Source organism: Solea solea, chromosome 2 (assembly GCF_958295425.1).
Source record: "Solea solea chromosome 2, fSolSol10.1, whole genome shotgun sequence".
In the NCBI taxonomy this organism is placed as follows: domain Eukaryota; kingdom Metazoa; phylum Chordata; class Actinopteri; order Pleuronectiformes; family Soleidae; genus Solea; species Solea solea.
This window is the reverse complement of record NC_081135.1, coordinates 25,722,140-25,747,508: the sequence shown is the minus strand read 5'-3', so window position 1 is coordinate 25,747,508 and position 25,369 is coordinate 25,722,140. Positions and strand designations below refer to the sequence as shown.

Sequence of the window (25,369 nt, the reverse complement as noted above, 5' to 3'; positions counted from 1 at the left end):
GGAAACACCGTTTTCTCTGAGTGTACTGTACATCACGCGCTCCTCCGTAAGCTGCCACTCACATTCCACTCCAACCTATTGCATGACTAAGTTGTGAGTGCAGCATTGCACTGATTACAACCAGCAGTAAAGAACATCAGTTTGATGACTCGGAGAAGCAGCAGCAAGGAGGTGTAGAGGGTGTTGTCGGGGTGAGGCCGAATGCTCTGATTGGATAGCACAAGTCTCACATTTTTGTTCTGCTCAGACTCTGAAATGTACCGTAGATGAGACCGCACGTTACTGTCAGATGCTTTGACCTTAGGTTGGACGTGACAGAGCTGGAGTCGCCGTAGCTGATGTGTTTTGGTCAGTGACAGATTGTAGTTTGAGTTTGAGGAACACCATTCATCCAAAAAAAAAAAAAAAAAAAGACGCGCTTGTGACCTCAACCCTCACAAGTTCGTATCACAGAACGACAAGAGTACTGGAGCCATAACTCAGCGCAAAAGTGACATCAACCTTTTGCGACTGCAGACGAGAGCCGTAAAATCTCCTTGAGCCGAGCTGTTCGAGTCCTTTTTTCTTCTGTCTTTTGAGATTTAAAGGAGCGAAAGAAAAGTTTCATCCCTTCATTCTGCCATCGTTACATTTCTATGCAGTATTATTCCTAGTGCTGTATATTTAATAAATCCACCGCTAACAAGTTGTGAGGGGTCCAACTTATCTTTTGTATTCAACAACACCTGACGGCCAGGTGCATCATCAGATGCCCGCTTTGCTTTTTGTACAGAGGAGAAGTGGAGAACGTGGTCGGAGCAGATGTTTGAGGACGCCGTTTTTGCCAAGCAGCGTTTGATTAATCGCTGGAATCTAAAGTGCGGCTGTATATGCATATTTAATGAAGTATAAATCACGACTACGAGTAGTGCCGTTTGTGCCCCAACGTCTTATTTGATGCAAGTAATATGATGATGTACCAGCTGCTTTATCTTCTCTTTACATTTCTCGTGCGGCGCCGTGTTTGCATGTGTCGATACAGTATGTTTATACACACACACACACACACACACAGTCTGTAGATGACACGGGAGCGCCTTGGTGATATCCAGCTAAAACTACTCGACGGATGTTAAGTTTAGCGTTCCTCCCCCCCCCCCCCTCCAGTGTGCCAATAGGCACCAAAGGGTGTGGTCTCCGTGGAAGGTTGCATGGGCAGCTGAGACGCACAGCAGGTGGCATAGCTCTCGCAGGCAGACGCCATCCTTGTCCCACATCAACACCATATACCCCTACGACGCTGGTGCGACTTAGGAGCGCTGATGGGTCTTGAACAGGTGAAATGGATGAGCCAGAAACTCCTTAAGAGCCAATCAGAGTGTGACACAGAAAGATTTGGGCGGCCGTTGCGCTCACACACAGCCAATCCTACTCTTCTTCTTCTCAGAATTTCAGGTATTCAGTAATAATAATCAAACAAACCTTCTCAATAACAAAATAAGCTGTTTTGAGATACTTAAACTAAAAGATGTATCCAAAGAATCTCTCTGTACTAAGTCAGTTATGGCTAATCTCATTTATATTCCACAAAATCTCTCTCCCCTGTCATACATTTCTCCGTCTCTCACCTCTCTCACCTTGCAGAGTAGCCATTTGTGATACCCCGCCCCCCCCCACCTGGCTTATTAGTGGATGACATGATAGGCCTATACTTGATATACGTGCACGTCCAGGTCACCCTGGGGCAAACCTTTTGTATAAAGTGGTCCTTAACGTTAGAAAGTGAATCAAATGACAGCAACGGTACAAAAAACAATAACTACAAAAGAGCACACGAGTGAGAAATGAAACTGAGATTCCTCCATTTATAGTTGGATCATTTCATTTGAATAATCACATTTTTTATCATTTAATCCACCTTGTATGCTAAGCACCACGCCCCACAGTCTGAACCCCAATCCGAAAGTGTCACATACTGCTGTGTCCAGGAACATCCAGACATGTTCTCTGACATACAGTATATTGATAATAGTAATGTGTCATTTCTTTGTGAAAGCAGTGAATGTCAAAAGATGCAGTGTTGTGACATTTACAGCGTCTTGATGGGAGATCATGGGAGAAATGTCTCCTATATTGTGCTTCTGAATGTGTGTCTGTGTGTTCCTAGGTTGGGTTCACGATGTTGTCATAGGAACCAGTTTTGAGTGTTTTGCTTTGGAGTTAAAATGGCAAAGACTTCCAGAAAATTAACCCAAAGCTCTACAGTGTACAGAACATCAGGCAAGATACAAAAAAAAAGCCAATAACAGTTGAGTCTGCTGCGTGCGACACTCTTCGTTGTAACCGACACGTGACATGATGATGATCTTTAATATCGTTGTCCGAAGCCTTTCATTATAATTCAAGTTTACCATAAACTGCTCTCAGTCTGGGGACGTTGTCATTCCCGCTTAATCCTTGAAAGACTTTCGTAATATTAAATAATTATTTCATCGGTTCTAACCGCAATTATTTTACATAATTGTTTTCATTAAACTCGATAAAAAACAGCTGGATGAAGCAGAAATGTACATATTTTACCACTTAATTTCCCATTGTAACATTGTTATGTGATTGTTATTGTCTAATAGAACATGAGTGGAGCTTTAGCGCCCGCCGACTGTTACAAACACGAGGTGCTTGACTTTTCATTTAGCGTCATCAGTTTTGCTGCAAAGCCCAGCACCACATCACCACTGTGGGAGCATGTTGGTTTTGAGCCAAATCACCAATAAGAGGCACTTTGTTGAATTTGCTGGTGCGGTATGGAACTTCAATACCTTTTGTTGTGTCGACTGTGTAACAAACTTCCCCCCGTATCACCCCGTTATCGAAAATGTGTTGTTATTAGAGCTCAAATTTTGGCACCGAACAAGTTCATCTTCTCATTGTCAGTGAGCCAATAAACACGCAGCATGCTGTTCCACCAAGATCTAATGGGGCTGATGATTGGCTGTCTCGCGGTCTGCAAGAAGTCATGACCAGAGTTCATTCCCCAAAAGGAGAAGAGGAAGACGAGGCTTAGCACGTGTGTGTGTGTGTGTGTGTGTGTGTGTGTGATGTATTTTCAGAGACTTGTGCTTGTTGGTTAAATGACATGACAAAATGAATTGACCACCTGTAAGCGCGTGTAATAAATGTGAGAGCATTAAGTTGCTCTTTTTGCTGCTGCGCTGGTTAAAATTGAGGAATTTGACCTTCGGGTTCAATGTCATTCTTTTGGTAAAACAGATTTCATAAAATCTTTAATTTAGAAAGATGTGCTGCTCATGAACGGGTATTGAAGTCCGGATACAAATATTGGTATCATGTCAAAAGATTTTTTTTTTTAGTTAAAAACAAAAAAGAACATTCTTCCTAAAGCTCTAACTCTAATGTCATTGAAAGGCTTACGGTGTAATTATGGCATCAAATGTAGACTACATATTATGGCAATTCTTGAGATTCTGAGTTTTATGATTGTGACCAGGCGAAGTCCTTGGAGTGGAGACTGCCTACCCGTCATAGCTGCAAACCCCACACTGCGCTCCAGATGTGTGTTGGCGGCCAACGTGATGGCTGGTGCAGCAGTCGGTCAGAGCGACTGTGACGGCGGCGGCGGCGGCGCCTACTAAGGTGCCACAATAGAAATGCCCGTGTTGAGTTGAGACATTGGAAATGCTCGCTCTCTTTCCAAACGTTGCAGCTGCGGAAACTGCTGAGTGGGCCGTCCATCTGTGTCACAGTCGCAGGCCCCTTTATGACCTTTCGTATTCACAAACCCACACTGAGCCATCATTTCCATCCGTTTCCATATGTATGCAACGGAAGCTGGAACATCCCCCACTTCTCTGCAGAACAAGTCGTCCACAGTGAGGTCCTCGCAACAGCTGAGCCTCTGGCACAACCTGGAGCACAGTCTGACCTCTGTGTTTCCTCTGTTTTCACACTGTCTGTGACACAAGTGCAGGACACAGAGACGACTTCCAAGTCAAAGAGATGTGCATGTCCCGCGCGTTTGTCTTTGCTCTGTGTGTGTACAGTATATGTGTGTTACATGCTCCCGTGTGGGGAGAAGTCAGATCTGATAGAGGGCAGCATTTCTTCCCCCTCTGGCTGAAGTTCACTTGCAGGATGAACAGTAAGATGCAGCTGGTGGCGTTAAGTATGTTGTCCGTCTCTCTGCGGCCCGATGATGGCTTTCCTCCCAAACAGGAGTAACACCCGGTAACAACTGTGAGACTAACACACACACACACACACACACGGGTATCGTGTTAGTTTCTCATATCATCCCTTTATCTTACCTTCGACAGTAAATGTTGCATCGACCTAAAATTAGCAGGATGAATTTCTCAAGTCACGAGTCATGGACTTAATACTTAATGTCACAGACGTGTGCGAAACCTTCCAAGAATAGTTTTCGACTCTTGCTGCCCGGTTAATTAAAACACACCAAAGTTAAAAAAAACAAACAAACAAAAAGCATGTTTCTTACATATTTATATTGCTGTTTAAGCAGAGTAGAATAAAGCTGATGTAACACTCCAGGAAAAATTAAGCTGGCTGTGCTTCTTGTTGTGAAAAGTCTATTTTGACTATAAATGGCAGGTTTGGCACAGTTAAAAATGTTTTTTTGTGTGAGCCCTGCTTGAAACTAACACTCTAAAATAAAAGGGGGAAAATTAAAAAAAAAACATTCTGTTTTTTGAAGAAATTCTAATCTCTACAGACAGACAGATTATGATTAAAACTCTAATTTTGATATAAACAAAACACAGACTCTTAATTTCATATCGTGTTGTGCGAGGGAATATATTCTTCTCTTTTAGAGAAATAAATCATCTCCTTATTTCAAGATGTTTTTGAATCAATAGAAAGATTGACCCGTGAGAAATATGGCAAGAGTCATAGTTTCTTAAAAGGATCATTAGTTGGATATTTAATAGTGTGTTAAATGTATGTGTATTTATTATGGGCCTTTAATGATCCATAACCTTTGTTAACTTTGGATATTGTGTTGTTGCTGCTATGCTTTTGTTTTGTTAATATTTGGTTTTCATTTTCCTCACTTGCTTTTTTTCTCTTCATACATTATTCACTCAACCTAAGTGTACAGTGTATATATGATTCATATACATCAAATAAAGAAGGGGGAGGGGGATCCAATATTCATTAGATTAGACAAAATAAAAATATAAACAACCGTGATGAATACATGTCATTTATAAAGAATTAAAAGCGTATTAGCAGGTGTCTTATACAAGTGAGCTGTGGCAGCATTTCAGCTGGAGAAGTGTTCAGTGTTTGGCAACAGCGTTGTGCCATGAAGCCTGTTGTTTAGCACAGCTGTGCTCGATCCTGAATATGATTTGCTGAGGCCGGAGATGAGTTGGGTAATAATGTGGGCTGGGCAGGTGCTACAGAGGCGGGCCACTCCATCTGCACTCTCTGCCCAGCGGCCCGGCACATGCCATTATACCTCGTTAGCTGCAGTGTGACGGATAAGTGCGTGTGCGAAGAGATTGATTTTGAGAAAGCAAATAAAAAAAGAAAGTGAAAGGAGGAAGTCCTTTAAATTTTTAAAATCAAACCTCGCATCACATCGTGATGAGAGGAGTGTTTTCCCGCAGCCGCCGCAGAGCATCGCACAAACACGAGTGAGCCGAGGATGGAAAAGGCGCTGTTTTTGTAAATAGCCGTTATCTTGCTGACCCTTAGGAAAATATTTCCCCTGGAGGAGCAGCAGAATATTTTATTGTCAAGTGTTCAATCTGTGCACATGTCCCACAGATTGAACACTAAACAGTCAATATGCTCAGGATTTCCCCCGGGTGCTGTAGCTGCTGTGCTAGTGGAGCGTGTGTGGAGTCAGGACTTTTGTCAATCCTCAGGTTTTTGTGCTTCTGTAGAATATTAACATGTTCCCTTCACGAGTTCAACGGCAGGTAGAGAACAACAAATGTATGTTACACGTTGCCAGGATACCAGCGTATTGATTGACTGGGCGTGTGTGTGTGTGTGTGTGTGTGTTTAGTTGCAATTCTCAGCAATGCAGCACCTCTGTCTCACGCATGCAAACACCACTATAATAATGCCGACTGATGAATTGATCGTCACTGACAGGTGAGATGAAGCTCACACAAATCCAATTAAATTAAGGAGCGTGCGTGTGTGCGGCATATTGCACAATCGTGTCGGTATAAATCTAAAGGCAAAAAAAACAAAAGCAACAGAACGTGGACGTCGTCGACTCACCAGCTTTGTAAATATTTGATGCCGGAGCAGCCATGCATGTGCTCTTGTCAGTCGTTCGCAAAAGTTAACAGCGTCTTTGCCTGTTACGCAAAGTAAGACTGAAACTGGCCCAGTCATTTTGTGATGACTCCGCAGTGATTCTCATTTTTAAATAATGGTGAATTCCACAACATGCAGCTGCACTTTACCTCCTCGATCCAGGGAGAGTCACAGTCTTTCCACTGCAGCATTTGCTGCCTGTCTTCCTTCTCTCACTCCCTCCTTCCACCACCCTCCTCCTCCTCCTCCTCTTCTCTTGTGCATGCTTTGTGTCTGCCGTACCATGTCATGTGTGCCACCTAGATTGCCTCTCACCGCGTCTCACTGCAGTTCACAATGTCACTGCTCCCCTGGCACAGCATGGCAGCGTGCTGAATGAAGCCGGCTATTTGTTTGCATGAGTGGGTGTAAATAGCGTACAACTGTATGTTATGTACTGTAAGGTGAATGTGAGCCTCCCTATCAGAGAGTGTAACAGAGACGGGCATTTTATTCTTAGTAGACTTGTGGTTACTGCTATTGGAATTCTCCTGACAACAGTAGACCTCTGTGTGTGCATGTGTCCATGTCTTTGCACGTGTGTGTGTGTGTGTGTGTGTGTGTGTGTGTGTGTACAGTGCTTCTGTGTTCCTGCCAGTCCCCTAGCAGGAGGCAACAGTTCATTTCAGAGATGGTTGCTAAGATGGTTTTGTTTTAAGTGGTGTGAGGAGAGACTCCAGGAAGCCGGGTTTCCGGTCACTTGACGTTGCGGGTGAGCAAATTACAGAGCTATAGGATGACATGCTTCAAAGTCGAGCTTAATGTCAGAGAGAGAGGGGGAGAGGGGGGCGACGTACAGTAGATGTGGAGCCGCCGAACGTGACGCATCCAACGTGCTGCACTCTCACTGGACCTTGTCCTTTCATCTGTCGTGACACCCCACATGTTCATACAGCGCTTACCGCCTTCCTCTTTCACTACCTATCATCAAAGATGGTGTTTCTGTCTCACACACACACACACACACACACACACACACACACACACACACAAGCACTGATTTGATTGAATGTCAGCACAAAAAAACCAGAAACAGAAACCGAAACAGAAACGCTGACACTTAAAACAGAAAAAAACAATCCACACTACAAGTGTCATGTTTTTCCATGATGAGGTGTGATTATGTCAGGTTGTCACAGCAGTGTTGTGTATTTCAGAGTTTCTTACCGTTTCGTCTATCGCCGCTTATTCCTAATAACCTCTTCAACTTGTGCAGGCGGTTGGTTAAAGACGGGAAGCCAGCCTTGAACATGCACTGCCTGGATTGATGAAAGCACTCGGCCGCTAAATGCTTGCAGACTTGTTTTGGTGTTTATCTGTGTGGAGGAGAGTTGGATTTCAGGTCTTCGAATGCAGGAAAGCCATCAAATTGTTATTGTTATTGAGCCTCGGGTCAGGTCATACCTTTTTTTTTTTTTTCCTCTCTCAAAAAAATAGATTTAGGAAATGTTTGATTTGCAGGGATGGATTTTTTTTATTTTTAGTATTAAGTTTTTTTTTAACGTTTCTTGCATCAGCATGTTGTCATCATACATGGAGGACATGCAGTAAACAGACACGCACCATTTCAGATGTGTCATGTCTTTGGAATCACCTTAACTTGGATCTACTGAGTTGTAGTCACACACACACACACATACAGTATATAAGGAACAGTCTTTTTTACAATCACCAATACATTTCTCTCTGTTGCCCTTTGTGTCAGACTTTAAATGCTGCCCCCATACAACAGGCATTTCCACCCTCTCCCCTCTGCTGTGGAGCTCAAGTAATCCAACTTGAGGTATTGGCATCAACTCAGAATATTCAATCAAGCATAGATTGCATACACTGACACACCTGTGCGCATCTCTGATAATCAAATTTACATATTATGGTCTCACACAACAAGCCCGCATTGTCACACCTACACACCCACACACACACACACACACAGCGGCGAACCGTAAATCATCTCCAGCATATTTCCTCTCAAGCCCCCCTGTCTCATTTCAGAGCAGGTTGGGATTTGGAGCCATTTTAGCCAGTGGATTAGAGCCTGACTGGGATAATGCCACTTCAGCCACTTGCGGGTCATGTGACATGAGATGATCTAAAGTATTGGGAGGAGCAATTTGATGTGTCGGAGGTTCTCATCCGATAAAACTGCCTATTTACAGGCAACTTTGATGGCGTCATGTTGTTCGCGGCACACTTTTTATTTGATTCAGCAAAAATAATGCAGGTTTGTCCTGTTGTCGCCCTTAACTTTAAACCTGTTTACCTGCACACACACATGTCCTATATATAGATAAGGCCACCATTATTCTTTATCTCTTATTGGCTTGTAGAGTTAACCACTACTAACACTCACCTAACAATAAAAGCATTTCATTTAATTAATGGACATTTATTTATTTATTTTTTTAAATATGTACCACTCATTCTCTGTTATTTACTGATAGTCATCATTTGTTGTTTGTTCTGTTCTCGCCCATTACTGTTATTTCAACAAATCAATGTCACGATTTGATATTATTTCAAAGTGCTGAGATATTTACTGTACAAGGGTGAAACCGAAACATAATTATTTTTATCAGTAGTTAATTAATAATTTGCCGTGGGCCATAACTGTCAGAGTCATTATACAATTTGTGATCTTAAATTCTCGGGGCATTTCATCCGACGTGACTTAAAATAACAACCACTCAATTTATATTTCTCATATGCAAAACACATCCACAACATTTGAAAATTAAAAACACTATTGTGTCATTTTCAAATTGCTAATAAAAATAACAAAACCAAGATAACCAGTTGGCCTGTTTTATAATAATTAATTAATTAATTAATTAATTACTTCATTAATTAACACATTTATAAAATTGTAAAAATACAAGACAGGTTAATAATGGAAACTACGTACGTATTAATACACATCGCAAAAAAACAATAACGCAAATGTATATGAACTGGTTTTCCCAAAATAAAAATAAATTAAAAATCAATTTAGAAGCAAACCCATCACGAGAGTAGACAGCTTTTTTTTCCTTCTTTTTTTTTCTTTCTCAGATGCTTTAAAACGGACTTGAACTCACCAGCAGCCATTTTAAGAGGCACCATAATTAAAGGCAAACACGCAGCTTTAATTAAACTTATTCTAAACCACTTGCATGTGTCAGGCACAGTGTTCCGGCCTGGCACCAGTTCTCAACCGTATGTTTCAGGAACGTAGAGTTTCGGGGTTTCCTGAATCTTTTTCTTTCTGTTGTTGTTCTTGTGAGTGAGTGAGTGAGTGAGTGAGGGCTCCTCAGTTAAAGCAGCTGTGACTGACAGGACTGTTTTGAAAAGTCCTGACGGACTGACTGACTGACGGACCAGGTTTACCAATGTGGGTTTGAGTTTAAATCTCTCAGTCACCTCCAGCTAGTTTCTGTACATGTTCTCACTCTGCTGCTGTAGGATCTTCCCTGCAGACAGGGGGAGGGGAGGCAGTGCATTCATGTGTGTGTGTGAACCAATAAGGCTCTGTCTCCAGAGGGAGATGGAGGGGGATGTGAGAGTTGTAGAGATAGAGAGGGACCATGAGAGAGAGAGAGAGAGAGAGAGAGAGAGAGACGCAGACAGGCAAAGAATCTGAGGACTTGCATAATGTTGAGTGATGTGCGTGCAGTATTGATCCAGGTTAACCCTGCCGAGACCTGCACCTATGGCAGGCGAGCTCAGCCCTCCAGCTACAGTATGGTTGGCAGATTAAAGGATGAGACCTAAAGAATAAGCTGCCCAACTCAACATAAAGCAGCAGAAGCAGCCATGAGGAGCAGCTAACAGCGGAGCCACACTGCACCACCGCAGTATGAACTGGTACCCAGCTGTCATTAGCTCGTAGCAGTGAGGTGTGTGTGTGTGTGTGTTTGAGTGTGTGTGTGTGTGTGAAAGATAGTGAGAAGAACACAGAACATACATCAGTGTAACCTCCAGAAGGCTGTACATACGCGTGTCTGTAGTTGTGTTTGTTTGCTGCCTCTTTAGGACCTTTCCTGACATAAACACTGACCTTGTCAGGACCAGTAGTCCTCACCAAGACCATAACATAGTCTTAATGAGGCAGAACCTTGTTTCCGAAAGGAACTGGTTACGTTAGATTTGAATTGTCGTTACGGTTACGGGGAGGATAAGGCATTAACTGGTTATGGTTAAGATTAGCGATGACACTTTGTTTAGGCTGTCCAAATGAATGCAAGTCAGTGCAGTATCCTAAGTAGAAAAGCTGTGCAAACCTGCATGTGTGTGTGTGGCGTGTGTGAGAGAGAGAGAGAGAGAGAGATTGCATGTCAGTTGTGCTCCTGCAGGCTTGCTGCATGTCTCTGTGACAGTGGTGCTGACTGTGTGCTTTGTGACGGGGACTCACAGGAGTCCTCAGATAGTGAAGTAGCAGGTGGGCATTTGACGTGTGCAGGACAAGACACAGCAGCTCAGCGCAGGACTCCGCAAGTCCCCGTGAATCATATCTGTCTTTATTTTTATTCCCTCCCTTCCCAGTCAGTTTGTTAAAGAGTCAATGCATTTGTTGCATATACTTAAATACTCAAAGTCACTTCAGCTTGTCAGCATGATGTTACACACATGATTACACAGTGTTTATGGCAATAGAAAAATGACAGAATCTACATTTATGTTGATCCTCTAAGAGCCATGTTTTTACTTGTTTGCCACCAGGACAGGGGCTGTTGCAGAAAAATGCCGACTCAATTTACGGCACAAAAGGAGCGGTGTTATGACGTATCCAAAACAATGAGGAGATTATGATTTGCCCGGTATCAGTGCATAGTTTTGTAATGATACACCTGCAGTAGTTTCGAAGATAAATGTGGAGCCAGTCATTCATACATGAACATCTGACAATTGCTTGTTTATTATTTAGTATCCAGCAGGGAAGCTTTTATTTAAAGTGGATTTTTCTTGTCTTGAAAATGTCTTATATATATGTGACAAAAATCATCTTTTGCTTTAAAATCTCATGTTTTTAAAATCAATATTGTCCGTGGTTTGGTGCCTGTGTGTGTGTGTGTGTGGGGGGGGGATTACTCCTTTCATTGACAGATCTTTGGAGGCTCTCTATTCATGTGTCATTGAAGTTTCAGTGACATTTAATCTTGAAAAGATTGTTTTCCTGTGGGAAACGGCCATGCTTCATTGTGGTGGTAGTAGTATCACGTTATCATACTTTCTTCTCCGTGCACAGCCCTGACTTGTTGTTGTTTCCATTTACGAGCTTCCTGCACTGCAGAGAAATCAGCTGCACGAGTGAGAAGACGGCGCAGCCAAACGTGTGTTTAAATAGGAGTGAGAAAAGGTTTATTTATTTATTTAAGTTGTAAATGTAAATGTCTGGATTTAATGTGAAATATGTGATAATGTGTTTTTTTTTTTGTTTTTTTTAAACACTGAAGGGCTTAGTCACCGTGTTGACACTGTGCTGGAAATGCATTATGCCACAGTGATTGGACATTGGAACATTTTGCAATACTCATTTCACCGGTTTAATGGGCATAACGAGAGAAAATGTCTTTTGTGGCACAATGGGAATGCGTTTTAGCACTGACTGAAAATTCATTTGTGACGATCGCACCTGGGGATTGAAAATCATTTTGCACCCGCAACCCCATGCAAATGTTGTTGGTGGTTTTCAAGTGAGTGCCGTTTGTATCTTAATATCTCATGGTTGCTATGCTTGTGTGGAGGACTGTCTGAATCCGTGTAAACATCACACTGCTGTACGCCGTGTCCCTCATGCTGTGTGAATCTTGTACAAAAAATTTGCTTGTAGTTAACTTTGTTATCTAATTTTTTCTAATCTTAAAATTCCCCTTGTGTGCTCACAGATTTCCTCTGTGAACCTTTTATTTGATGTTAAACAGAGGTTTTCAAGGACTCCCTATAAACAAGAATATTCAGTCATGTACTGTACACCGCATGGAATAATTTGCCGATAAATGGATTCATCTATAATTATTTCAGATTACAGATTGTAAAATATAGGCCGATATACTGTGCACTGTTCATGGTGATAATATTAGTAGTACAGGAACAACGTGCAGTGTTTACCTACAGTGTTTACAACTTTTTATGAACCAGCTGAGAGTGTTGCCAAGGGGAAGCAGACAAACGTAAACAGGAAGTCTGTGGCTTCCAATAAGAGCGGCATGTGTCTACCTGCCTGCCTCACTGTGTGTGTGTGTGTGTGTGTGTGTGTCTCCCAATGAAAGCATGAAGAGAAACGGGCACGCTGCAGGTAAACCCGCTCAGTGTGGATGAATTTTTGACACGCGCACGTCGCGCTGTGGAGGATGTGTTGCAGCGCCGCGGAGCAGCTGCTTTGTTCAGTCTGCAGCATCCGTGTGGAAATATACAATATTTGTGTTGTTAGGAAGAGCGCAGCAGAGAGAATGGCTGTTTTCTCGCGTAGGAAGAGAGTGGATGGATTTTTGATGAATGAATGAATGACTGAATGAATGAATGCCTGGTGGATTTAATGAACTTGAAAGTGACAGAAACTGTCACTAGCGATGATCATTACTGCCACGTTAATCTGAGTGCTCTCGTTGAGTTTACAGCCTTAGGTGAAGATGGAGTTTTCCCCCCTCTCCTTTAGCATAAAAAAACAACAACAATTCTAATAACGTGTGTAGACTGTGACACTCGTCTGTGTGGGGAGATTATTAATGCGTTAGTTGGAGAATAATTGTTATTTTCACGTCAACATTGGGACAAATAGCTGTGTGTAATGTGAAAGGAATCTCTCGCAGACGGAGGCGAAACCCACAGAGAATTACCAACACAACGCGCCTCTCTTTAGGAGCATTTAGCAGATAAAAAGCCAGATACTTCCTTCAGGAGTCAGTGGGGACCTAAAACAGAGCAGGGAACAGTGTGGACATTGGACTTGGATTCACCACGTGGCACAAAGTCCAAACAAATGACAAAAGTTACTTCTCACATTTGCAAGATGTGTAGATGAGCTGTTATATCTGTTAATATGTCGTGTGAGTGCATTCAATTTAATTAAAGTTAAACTAGTGATTTGAGAGTTGCATTCCCAGTGGTTGACTTCAGAAAGTTCCATTTTTTTTTCATGTATTTTTGCTTTTAATTACTTATTTCAAGAAATAAATGTTGCCTTTTATTCAATAACAGAATAAATAGCCAGCTTCTGTTTAATGGCCTTGTTGAAAACCTCTGTGTTCTCATACATGTCTTTTGCACAATCACTGGTTGCAACATACACTTATATCTCATGCATGTTATGGAGTCCAGACAGCAGCATGTCTTTGGGGCTAAAGGACATGAACAATGCTTTGACACTTGTGTCATGCAAATCCTGTTATCTCTGCTCCACAACAAGTGGATGTGCCTTAGGAGGTCGACACAGAAACGGCCTGAGCTCTGTCTTAATCCAGCAACGCAGAGTGGGACACAGTGGGCACGCTGCCTGCCCGAGTGTGGAAAGAAGAGTGGGGGTGGCATCTCTGACACAGTGAGGGTTTACTGGAAATTGTTGACTTGTTGCTTCCTCGCTGAGATTTCAGGGCATTTAGGAGCTTAAGAGCTTATGGGTCAAAGCTAAAAATTGGGTTAATTCAGATTAGTTGAATGGGTGGTTGGTATGAGAGGACCACCAGAGGCCGACCCGCCCAAACCGACCCATGTAATGATGCGCAGTTTCACCTCTAGACCAGGTGTAAGTTAGAGTTTTGTCATTGTCGCTTTCAGTTGATTAAAAAAGGATCTCGTTTGCAGTGATTAATTTCACGTAATTGCGTCTTCATACTGAAGATAATCATTTGTGTAAATGTAAAATCACATATTTGATATTTAAATCTTGATATTAGTGTTTAATAGCATTTTAAATTAAAAACACACTCATGTCAATTGCTAGATAGATTTATTTGTCTTTACTTCAAACTCATCATTGTTCCAAACATCCATAGCCACAACATAGTCAGCTCATGCAGTTGCATTAATAATGATATTTTAAAACATTTAAATACATTTGTGTGATCATTTTGCCAACACTAGTTTAAAGGAATACTTCACCAATTTGCATTTAGCTTTGTATTACTACAATGGGGTAGAATTTTTTAAAAAAGTGTGCTTCCCAACATCAGTTTCCCCTGAGTCGAAGCTCAGGGAGCTCTGCAGTCCACAGATGACCACTATATAAGAGAAGAAACGCATACAATCCCGTAGATGCCGTAGATGCTGTTTATATCGCATGCTACTGTACTCAATACTGGAGCGTCTGACTGCTACACATGAAAGGAGCAGTGTTGGCGAGACAGTCTATCACTAGATTTGTAATGTGATCATGTAACGTGTGCATAATCACACGGCTACGGCGTGATTTATGATCGCAGAGGTTTTCATTTCCTATTTTATCTGCGCAGTATGGCTGGTTCGAAGGCCGAATCATCTTTCATTTTCAAAAGTCATCAATTATTGTCTCGGCGAGAAGCCCTTCGTGGGACTGTTTGTGACTAATGTGGACTTGTTGTGTCATTAAGTGTGGCCTTCAAAGGGAGAAGAGTGCTTTGTCACACAGAGATCACAAAGAAATAAAGATGAATATTTGCAGAGTTCCGTACTGACGACTTAATGGCAGCGATGACAGCTAAATTGACACAAGCGGGAAGGAAATGGCTGGGATTTTGACAAAGAGAGACTCGCAATCATTCGAGAGAATTTTGTGTGAGGTTTCTTGGTGACTGTGTGGCCCTGTTCAGATCTCATATTCATGGCCGTCCTGAGTTATCCAGTCACAAGAGGACAACTCGTCAGTTCACACCTGACAGGCCAACGCAGCTTAAATGTGTCTTCAGTGATCAGACGTCACTTCTCTGCTTTATAATGCAATGTAACATGTACATAATTTATGTTCAAAAAATACCAAATTATGTTTTTTTTTTTTTTATAACATCCGTTTGTGTGTTGGTGTGAGATAGACAATGGAGCCAGGAGGGATAGAGCAAAGAGACACAAAAACACTGAGGGCCTCAATTTAACAAGTTGAATCCTTTGAAATTTGATCCTGGGTTAGGGTTTGTCAGACACAATAAATTCATGGGAAAAGAATAAAAATAAAATTGTGAACCAAGGAATGACATAAGTAACCTAGTAAGAGTTTGTTTAAGTTTGTTTTCTATTAAAAGGTGCGGTTTCTGTAGAATAGTCTGCAGTTTTATGTGTGAAGGATTTTGTGTTGCCCAGTTTTTTTATTTTTCAACAGCGTGTACAAGTACACTCGGTCTAATGAGTTTATAACAAAATAAACAACCAAGTAAGTGAATAGCGTTAGAGATTTGTTACACATGAAGTTTAAGGCCATAATCACTCAGATAATCTATTGAACCGAGTGAATCGAGTCTGATCAGCTCCACACAACTCTCTCTATGTTTCTAAGTATAGCGGTGTTAAGATCTTGTGTTGCCCAGCGACAGGAAGTGATTCCTTTTATGTTAGATAAAAAATGTGTCCTTTATCTGTCCCGCATGGGGAAATTTCTTCTCTGCCTTTAACCTATCGTCTACTAGAAATGTTACTAGAATTAGGAGCAGCAGGCAGCTTCTGAGCACCCACGGGTGTTGGGTACCTTGCTCAGGAGGTAGCCTGGTAGACCTGGTCTGGTGGGGACTCCAAGTTGCCAAGTTTCTTTTTCCACTTATCTACTGGCAGCTTTAAAGTTAAAGGACTTAACCGCTGCACCAATAAATCATCGCCCGAACAGGGACTTGAACCCTGGACCCTCAGATTAAAAGTCTGATGCTCTACCGACTGAGCTATCCGGGCTCTGGAGAGGTATCAGGGCTCTAAGATAGACAGAGGCAACACAGTCATTGCACTGGTGAAACTAGATTACTACAAACAGATTGGAGTATGACTGAAAACACAACAAAGCTCCTAGGAAAAGTTTCAGAGGTGAATTAGAAATAACCCCAGCCGTGGAGCATGTTGATGGTAGTCTTAATCGGACTAACATACCTGGAAAATGCAATTCATAGTCTGATTACTCCTGCATGTATACGATTAGTCAGACTGGAGTTGGACTTGGTGTTTCTTCCTCCCAAGGCTTAGACCTGGAAGTAGAAGGAGACGATGTATAAACTGCAGTACTGTTACCGGTGTCTTTCTTAAGACAACACAGCAAACGCAAGAGCCATGCTCAATCTAATTTGCATCTCATGTACATCAAGTACGAAACATACAGAACCACAGCACGATCCATCTCCCCGTCCACCTCGCCGTTCGCTGTTTTTTTTCCTGTGACGTGGTTTCCTGAAGGTCCACAGGAAACTGATTCAATACGCAGTAGCTTATAGAGAGATGCAGCGCCACCTACGGAGGCGGAGTCAGGCGTACACGGCCAATAAATCGATTTTGTCCTCCGCATGTCTACTCGGGCTCGGTAAGTTGTCCGATGGCCTGTCTTAGTCGGACTATGGCCTCAGCTCAATTAAACTGTGCCTGTAGTGATTGTCTCTTTTATCAAAGACCAAAAATCACCAAAGGTTACATATTGCAGCTTTAAAATAAAGTAAAACAAAAGGAAACATCACAAATGATTAAAAAATAAAAGCACATATTACGGAGAACAAAGGCCTTTAAATCCGTTTTCATGAATTCTTTCTTAGGGACACAGCAAACCTCTGGCAAGAGGTGAATACCCTCTTTCTCACCCCGCTGCCCTCTCAGTGGTTGAAATTCCTTTGACTGCCCCACATGCACGTGTGTATTAATACGCATGCATGTGCGCAGACATGGTTTTCGTACCTCATGCAGGTGGGTGCAGTAAATATTAGCTTTTCAAATGAACATGGCCACCCTCAGACATTTAAAATTCAAAATTGAGAGGTTTTCATTTTTCTCTCGGCAGGCTGCTGCAAACCTGCGGCAGAGAGCTCGGTTACATTCAACAAACATTAAGTAACCATTGACTTCGAGTCTGTATCTTTGACTGTAGCCCATTCTGGACTCGCTTGGGGAAAGGAGGAGCCGAGGGAAAGGCGTTGAGTTCACACTGAATGGCAGCAGATAGCCGCTGTTCCTGGGTTATTGTATACATCGGCACATACACGAGGTCGGACATCGCGGACACTGTTGACAGTCAGTAGTATGTTTCAGGGTGGCATGCGCCGTGGGCCTCTCCCAGTCCTGGACACAGTCAGACAAGACAGAGAGCAGTGATCTTATGGTCAGCTCGCGGCCACAGGCACGTCTCATAATGAGACCTTGAAAACTGTTGGGAGGCAGTGTCACTTTTTCCGAGAGAGAGAGAGAGAGAGAGAGAGACAGAGAGAGATGTCCATACAGGAAGCTTCCTCTGCATATTTCACAATGACAGACAGGCGAGTGGCCTTTTAAAAATGAGCGTTAGAGAAGAGAATAAAAAGGCAGAAGGAGCTGTAGTGTTTGAAGTCTCTCTGAGACGACGTCCTCCAGGGCTTCACCTCCTCCTCCTCTGACGGCGCGTGCTCACAGAGGACAGTGGTGCTGTTGCGTTTTAGTGTCGTACCTTACACCGCGGTTACAGTCAATTAACGGACACACAAAAGAGAACAGGGCCCTCACAATTCACCGGCCATTTAAGTGGACAACAGTGAATGAAAGGAGCTTTTAGTCTCTATACTGGGCAGCTTGTGGGTGCCAGCGTTTGCGGCTGTTTTGAGGTTTTGAGTTGGACCGAAATGCTTCTCTGCTATTGGCTGCTTTGGGGTTACAGAGGGTTGTGTACAGTGTTGAAAAAAGGTAATGTGTTTTAGTGGCACAGACACATTTCTATTTGGTTTACCCTTGTTTGGGTGCTGGTTGCCAAGAGAGGTCTTTCATCGTGCCACTCGCTTCAAACCACCATTGGTGACAGAAAGCCTGCAGGCCACCGTGTGGGACATTCTGGGAACTGTCGTGATTTGCTCTTTGTTTCTATAGGACATGCAGGACAGGATAAACTGCCTTTTGCCTGTCATTTTATTTATAAAAGTGATGCGAAAAACTGGATTGGTTGTCACTGTTGGTAGTTTATTTCAGCAACCAGTTAATTTGTCCCTCAGTATTCTAACATCCCTGCTTATAAGTCGCTGGATGAATCCCCAATCTATGTTATGTGTTTCTTTTTACGGTTTTATTTTTCTTGTGAGTGGCGCGATCAGAAAGTTATTCATTCATGTGCGGCTGCCAACTCATCTCATTCTCTCCCTGCTGCTGACAGGGAACTCTGACCTGAGCGATTCAAGATCTAGACAGAGAAATTTGTGTAAGATGTAGGAAAACAAGTGTTTGTTTGCTCCTGAACTCCATCCTCAGTCTTGCTCTTGTGATGCCTGCTAATAGCGTGCTAAAATACTTCAGAGATGTTATTGGGGGGGGGGGGGGGGGGGTATGGCAGCTCAGCAGTGTGGCTTCTTCACCACCAGCCTCTCTGCTTTTTAAATCAGTCTGGAGCTGGAGTCTCTCACCTTAATGTAGCTGTTAACAGCCTGGTCACCGGGCGGTTTGTGTGGCTTTGCCGTTTGAGCTGACACGCTCCGTGGAGGCACAGAGAGGCTGTGTGTTCTGGATCCCAAAATGACAGAAAGTCAGAGGGACACTCTCCCGCGTGAATGTGTGTCTCTGTCTTTTTGGCTGATCAAAACTTCTGATCAAAAGCCTCAATGCTGCTTAAAATCTTTACGATCTTGACACTTTAGGTTTTTAACGGCTTTGCTGTTGATCATAAAACAGATTCACGGCGGTCCAAACGGTTGCCAAGCCTTCAAGCACATTTAAATTCACATGAATCTGAAACAAGACTGATAACAGTCATTGTCGTGGAATAGGTCAGTGAATGGACTTTAAATAAACGGAACAAATGTTGTTTTTATATACAACAAACTTTCTGAGGCTCTGATTGCTTCTGTCAGGATTAAAAAAGTTTTTTTCTGGTATAGTTGTCAGGACCATTAGTCCTCATGGAGACCAAAACCCTGGTCCTAATGAGGCAAAACCTAATTTCTAAGGAACTGGTTCATTTACAGCCAAGATTTTAATTGTGGTTAGGTTCAATTTTAGCTAAGGGATTAACTGGTTATGGACCTTATATCTGTTACTTCTTTTCTGGCATAATCACTGACCAGACCTAGGAGTCCTCCTGGAGACCAAATCCTGGTCCTAATAAGGCAGGAACTCATTAAGTTTAGTGCGCAGATTGAAATGATGGTTTTGTGTGTGTGCGTGCGTGTGTGTTGGTGGCTGTGAAGACACATTTCATTCAAACTTATCTTTGTGAGGACATTTTGACCTTGTGAGGATATTTTGACCTTATGAGGACATTTTAGGCATGTAGTCTTGATGGTCAAGGTTAGGGTTGCTGAGGCGGAGTCAGGGCAGTGTCCTAACACGAGTAGCTGCTGTGTGTGTGTGTGTGTGTGTGTGTGTGTGTGTGAACGAGAGCGAGAGAGAGAGAGACTGAGAGTGACATTGAGAGAGTTTGTGGTTCAGGTCTGTTAAACTCACTCTGTCTGTCTGTTTTGTCTCTGCAGGAGTCGGAAGATCCAGATCCGGAACATTCCCCCTCATCTACAGTGGGAGGTCAGTTGTTTGTCTCTGAGTGTGTGTGTGTGAAGTCCAGTTGAACAGCATCAGGTAGCACATAAGCCAGTTTCCTGACAATGCCACACCAGCCTTTATTCTGTATTGCGCCCTAGACTGAACTTGTCCACGTCTGTATATTAACTCTGTTGCTGTGTGTCAACAGACTTTAACATTTCATTCCTGAGACATCTAGTGGGAATATCAATACAGTTATGCAAAGTTGTGGGTTAATGTCTTGATTTTAGTAAAAACACAATTCCTGTTTAAAGTAAAGGCGAGGTCATCTGTTTGTGTGTGCGTAAGAAAAGGCGTCCAGCGTGTGAAGAAAAGAGCTTTAGGTTTATGTATTTATTTATTTATATTCTTAAATTAGAACAAAGACAACCCAGCTGTTTCCACCTGCTCCCGCAGCCTCTAAACTATGCTGCACACTCACAGATCCTTTCCTGTCGTACCAGAAGAAAGGCAGCGACAAAGCGGATATTAAAACAATATCGCTAATGATATTAAAAACAACAGGACAACAAAAACAGATTAAGTGTCACATCAGAGCTGACTGATACAATCTTCTTCGTCATTTGATATACAAGCATATTCAAGACAATGGCACATGTTCTTTCCATGGTAATCTGTTTATTGATAACACTTGGATGTGAATACAACATAACGTTAAATAATAAGTAAATCTTTATCAAGTTTCCATCTCAGTGAAGTGTAATTCTTCTTTTAGACTTTCCAGGTTCCACTCTGCCCTTTAAATGCCCTTTAAGTGGGCAGAGTGGAACCTAGAAAGGCTCAAATCTGGGGTCTATGCTTTAATAAAATCAGACCAGCTGGTTACCTCTGACCGCAGAGCTGACAGGGCATCAGAGGCTACAATGAACACTTATGGGGCGACAGTCAACGAAAGACTTCTTAAAAAGGGACCATTTTTATTCTGGCATTGTCTGTCAAGGTGCTGATATTTAACCTAAAGTTGAACCTAAAGCAAAATGAGAAATATATACCACTTAACCCTTTACAGGACGCTCATTGAAGTACATTAAAACATTCCAACCCTATAGGGTTATTGGAGGATATTTTTTCCCTTTTGTTACATTTTTCAAAATGTTTTATTTTCATGTAGAAAATCAGGGTCCATGAAGGTACCAAATATGGTCCCTTGCTCGTCTGTGGTAAAAGCAATCGTTAAAAAAGAGTATATTATACAAGAAAAACAACGATGAAGTGATAGGAACATTATTTTAGAACATTTTAGAACAGCGTTTCCAAATCCTGGTCCTAGGGGACCCCTGTCCTGCATGTTTTAGATGTTTTCATATCCCATTACATCTGATTGATTTCATCAACTTTCCATCATCAGTTTTTGAGATAATACTGTAGAGGCAGGGTGAAATCCACGTGTTCCTAAGATCTCGCGGTAATGCTTGCTAATGGTTTCAGATGTCCGTGGAAGTTACCAAATATACTTGAAAACTAAAAAAAAAGTATATGCTGCACAATATACTGTTTGCCAGGGCTGGCTCTCAAAAATGTGCTTTAAAGGTCACTGAGATTTTAAACTTCAGAAGTCCCGGTTTCTTCTCTCCTTGTTTGTGTGCATGCTACTGTTGATGTTTGTCCAAGCGTCAGTTGTCATACTCGTGTCTCTAACTCACACTCTCGTCTCTCCCTCAGGTTTTGGACGGACTTCTAGCTCAGTATGGTGCTGTAGAAAATGTGGAACAAGGTACAGAACCCTGGTCACTGCTCATCACACACACACACACATGCACGCACACACAGACCTCCCAGTGAGTCAGGTCTCCCTGTGTGACTTGAAACTTCCTCATTACCATCATCCCACACACCCATTATCTAAACATAACCCATCCCTGCATATAAATCTGCCTTTATCATCATGTCTGTCTGTCTGTCTGCCTGTGTGTGTGCACATGTGTGTCATATAAGTTTGACCCCGGAGAGACAAGCCTTTGAATTATATGCAGACTCTTTAATAAGCACTGTGTATTGCCACAGGCCCCCTTGGCTTCAGCATATGGATTGAAGTGGGTAGACATGGGCAGACATCCATGAGTCATGTGTCCATTTGACGGAGTGTGTGTTTATGCCTGTGCGTGTTTGCGTGTGTGTCTGTTTTGGGGAGGTGCATCGTGGTAATGGGAAGGACACTGTAGGCGCCTGTGGTGAAGCTTTTGCTCTGTCTGAAGTGAAGTGTGTGTGTGTGTGTGTGTGTGTGTATACAGTCGTATTTGTAACCTCCTTAGGCACACCAGTCGTCCTCATGGACACCAAAACCTGCTCACAATGATGTCCTAAAGCCTCAATTTGTGAGGAACTGGTTGAAGTTTAGGGCTAAGCTTTTTAATTATGGTTCGGTTAAGGTGAGGGTTAGGCATTAGCTGGTTATGGTTAAGGTTTGGGATAACACATTGTTTAGGATGTCAAATGTGGTGTAAGAAAATTAGCTGTGCAAACCTGTTTGTGTGTGTGTGTGCAGTCCACTCAGCACTGGAGTTGTCCCTAGGAACCTTTCGCTGTTTACACACATGCATGAGTAGTAGTCACACATGGAGAGAAACAAGAAATCATCAAACACACACACACACACTCAGTTTCTCTCTATGTCTCAAACCAGCCAAGACCAACTACCACCCACTGTAGTCATGACAGGTGCTAAAAGAGAAGCCAGCGCAGAAAATTACTCCAGTCCAGTTTCCCAGATGCTGCTGTAAGACAAGGCTGCTTCGTCTCTGTACGTCCCAGAGAACCAGCGCAGCATTCCCTCCTCCTCCTCCTCCTCCTCCTCCTCCTCCTCCTCCTCCTCCTCCTCCTCCTCAGTGTGTGACAATCCAAACGTCAGAGTTGCACAGTGACACCGTGTCATCGGAACTTCCAGAGAACCGTCCCGTTTGTGCGTATCCTCGTCTCCGCTTCCTGTCTGTCCACGTCCCGTGGATCCCTTTCCTCTGCCTGTGAACATGCTCTCCGGTCAAACGGGGGTTGAGGCCTTTTTTGCATGTGGTACAGTGAGAGCTGCCGTCAGTGGGACAGGACAGGACCGGGGAGGGTGGGGCGGGGCGCGGCAGAGCTGGCTACAAGCACGCAGGCTGGGCTCCCTGCCAGGCTCTGCCCACTTGCCCTCTCTTAGGCCAGCTGGGAGCTCTCACTTGTTTTAACCCTTCCAGACATCCAAACCTGCTGGCGCAGAGCAAGCAGCGGGTTAGAAAGGTTTTGTTTTTCACTGACAGAGAGACACACGCTCTCATGACACTTCAGGAAAAACATTCAGCAGCATCGTGCAACTTTGCCAATAAAGAAGAAAAACCCTGTCTGTGTACTGCACATGAGACAATTACAGCAAGTATACGAAACACTTTCTGAAAGCCTGATACACAGGAGATGCCATTTGTCCTTTTATCTCATTGAGATTTTGCCCTTTAGTCCAGTCTTTTAATGCTGTCTGTCCTTGGCTGGGGAGGTGTATTTTTCCACAAATGATACTGAAACCAAAAGAGAGGTTTATACTGTTTTTGCTTGAGTAGCTGAATGTATTTTGTGTTGATCATTTAGTTGACAAATTGAGTGATAATGAGCTTGACTGGTCATCACGTGTGCTGGTTTTTCACATACCATTCTTGCGGCATTAGAAGAAAAATACCTTGGTTTTGGGTATGAACCGGTAAAGCGCTAATCAAAGTCACCCTACACTTCAACGTTTAAAAGAGAATCAAACCCATAAATGTGCCTGGTCTTTCCTCACTGAGCGATACAGGAGCAACCTTGCCATGAGAAACTTAAATCCATTATTGTGCGAGTGGCAGCGAGTCTATTGTGTTTAGCAGCTCCGGCCTTTGAGGCAGGATCTGGAGAGAAGCCAGTGTGTTGGTGGCTCAAATGCAGTCGCTCAGACAAGCGTCTCTTTGGGTCACCGCAGGAACCTGGGCAAGCATCTGTCTCACCTGCGGCAGCAGCAGCAGCAACAGATCAGCGGCATTCATGTGTTAATGTGGCTCTACCTCATGTTTTTCATGTCTCTCTCTTGTTTCACAGTGAACACTGACACAGAAACAGCAGTGGTGAATGTTACATATGCAACCAAGGAGGAAGCTAAAGTGTAAGCAGCACAAATACCAAACTCTGATGCGGCCAAGTTGTGGCCTTGAGATATACTTGCTTTTGAACGGCGTGTGTGCACAGACATGCAGCTGCAACACAGGCTGCATTGTTGACATACATGGCGGTTTATGTGTGTCTTTAGGATTAAAAAGTGTATCCACCAAATCGACCCTGGTCATGCTGACACTCAAGGAGGGGGTGCTGTAAAGTTAACGTGATGGTGATGATGTCAGCAGAAACAAGTGGCGCTAGCAACAACGCCAGTTACTGTACATCTGCGTAAAGTGTGCTCAGTGTAAAAATGCACTTTCGTTTACTTACGTGTACCGGGACAAATTTCAATTCGGACAGAAATCATAAAAGCCTGGAAAAGCTGCAGTTTAGCAAGATTACCATGGACACACTTTACTCTTAGACCCCATTCAGACCTCATATTAACATTGGACCTGAATGATCACAAATAGACAGTATTAAGTACAGGTAATCTGTCCTGAATGTATCTTCAGATCCGATGACAGAAACCACATTCAGAGGTGGTTTTATCCTATGACCTTGTATTGCAGGAGGCGCAATATTTGTTAAAATGTGTGTCAAAATACCATTTTAGATGAATTATTGTCTCGATCTATACACATCTTATTCTGCAGACTGAAGAGAACATCTTTGTTTGTCACAGATCTGCCCAAATATCACACAGTAATCATTTCAAATATGTTTTCTGGCTGAAAATGAGAATAATACCCTCTGATATCGCAATTCCTGTCAAAAAAATCACTATTAGATATTTATTCGAAACCGTTCAGCCCTGCTCACAAGCAGTGAGCGATAAAACATGAAATAGAATCCCGTGCACACAAACGCAGTGAAAAGCAAGTGTATCTTAGTCTTAATCTTAGTCTTAAAGAGTCAGCCTTTAAATTTCCTTTTCATCACCTGCTCACCCTGTCGTCTCCAGAGCCATTGAGAAGTTGACAGGACACCAGTTCGACGATTACTCCTTTAACGTGTCATATATTATGGACATGGACGCCGCTCAGCCCGCTCAAGAGCCCCGTGTTCGGCGTGGGGGGAGATCGTCCCGGGACCAGGGCGCCACTCAGCCTGGACCCTCAGGAGGTTTTGGGATTCCACGTCAAAAACAACACGAACTCCCGCTGCGCATACTCGTGCCTGCTCAGTTTGTGGGAGCCATCATTGGAAAGGGGGGCCTCACCATCAAGAATGTCACCAAACAGACACAATCTAAGTAAGTAAGCCACTCTAATGACGATGAATTTATTTATTCAGGCTTTTTCTGAACTTTACTGGACTACAA

At 42.9% G+C, this 25,369-nt stretch overlaps 1 protein-coding gene and 1 non-coding gene across 3 annotated transcripts in view; one reads left to right on the top strand and one right to left on the bottom strand.

Annotated features, from left to right (window-relative positions):
• The window catches only part of igf2bp2a (insulin-like growth factor 2 mRNA binding protein 2a), a 50,060-nt gene that overhangs the window by 6,362 nt on the left and 18,329 nt on the right, over positions 1 to 25,369 (top strand). For both annotated transcript variants that reach the window (XM_058622229.1, XM_058622230.1), the window contains exons 3-6: positions 19,884 to 19,932; positions 21,613 to 21,664; positions 23,989 to 24,052; positions 25,010 to 25,300. In XM_058622229.1, the coding sequence (XP_058478212.1) occupies positions 19,884 to 19,932; positions 21,613 to 21,664; positions 23,989 to 24,052; positions 25,010 to 25,300 (456 nt within the window). The remainder of the gene's footprint in view (positions 1 to 19,883; positions 19,933 to 21,612; positions 21,665 to 23,988; positions 24,053 to 25,009; positions 25,301 to 25,369) is intronic.
• On the bottom strand, positions 16,086 to 16,158 carry trnak-uuu (transfer RNA lysine (anticodon UUU)). The gene has a single exon. It is a non-coding gene; the product is annotated as a tRNA-Lys (tRNA).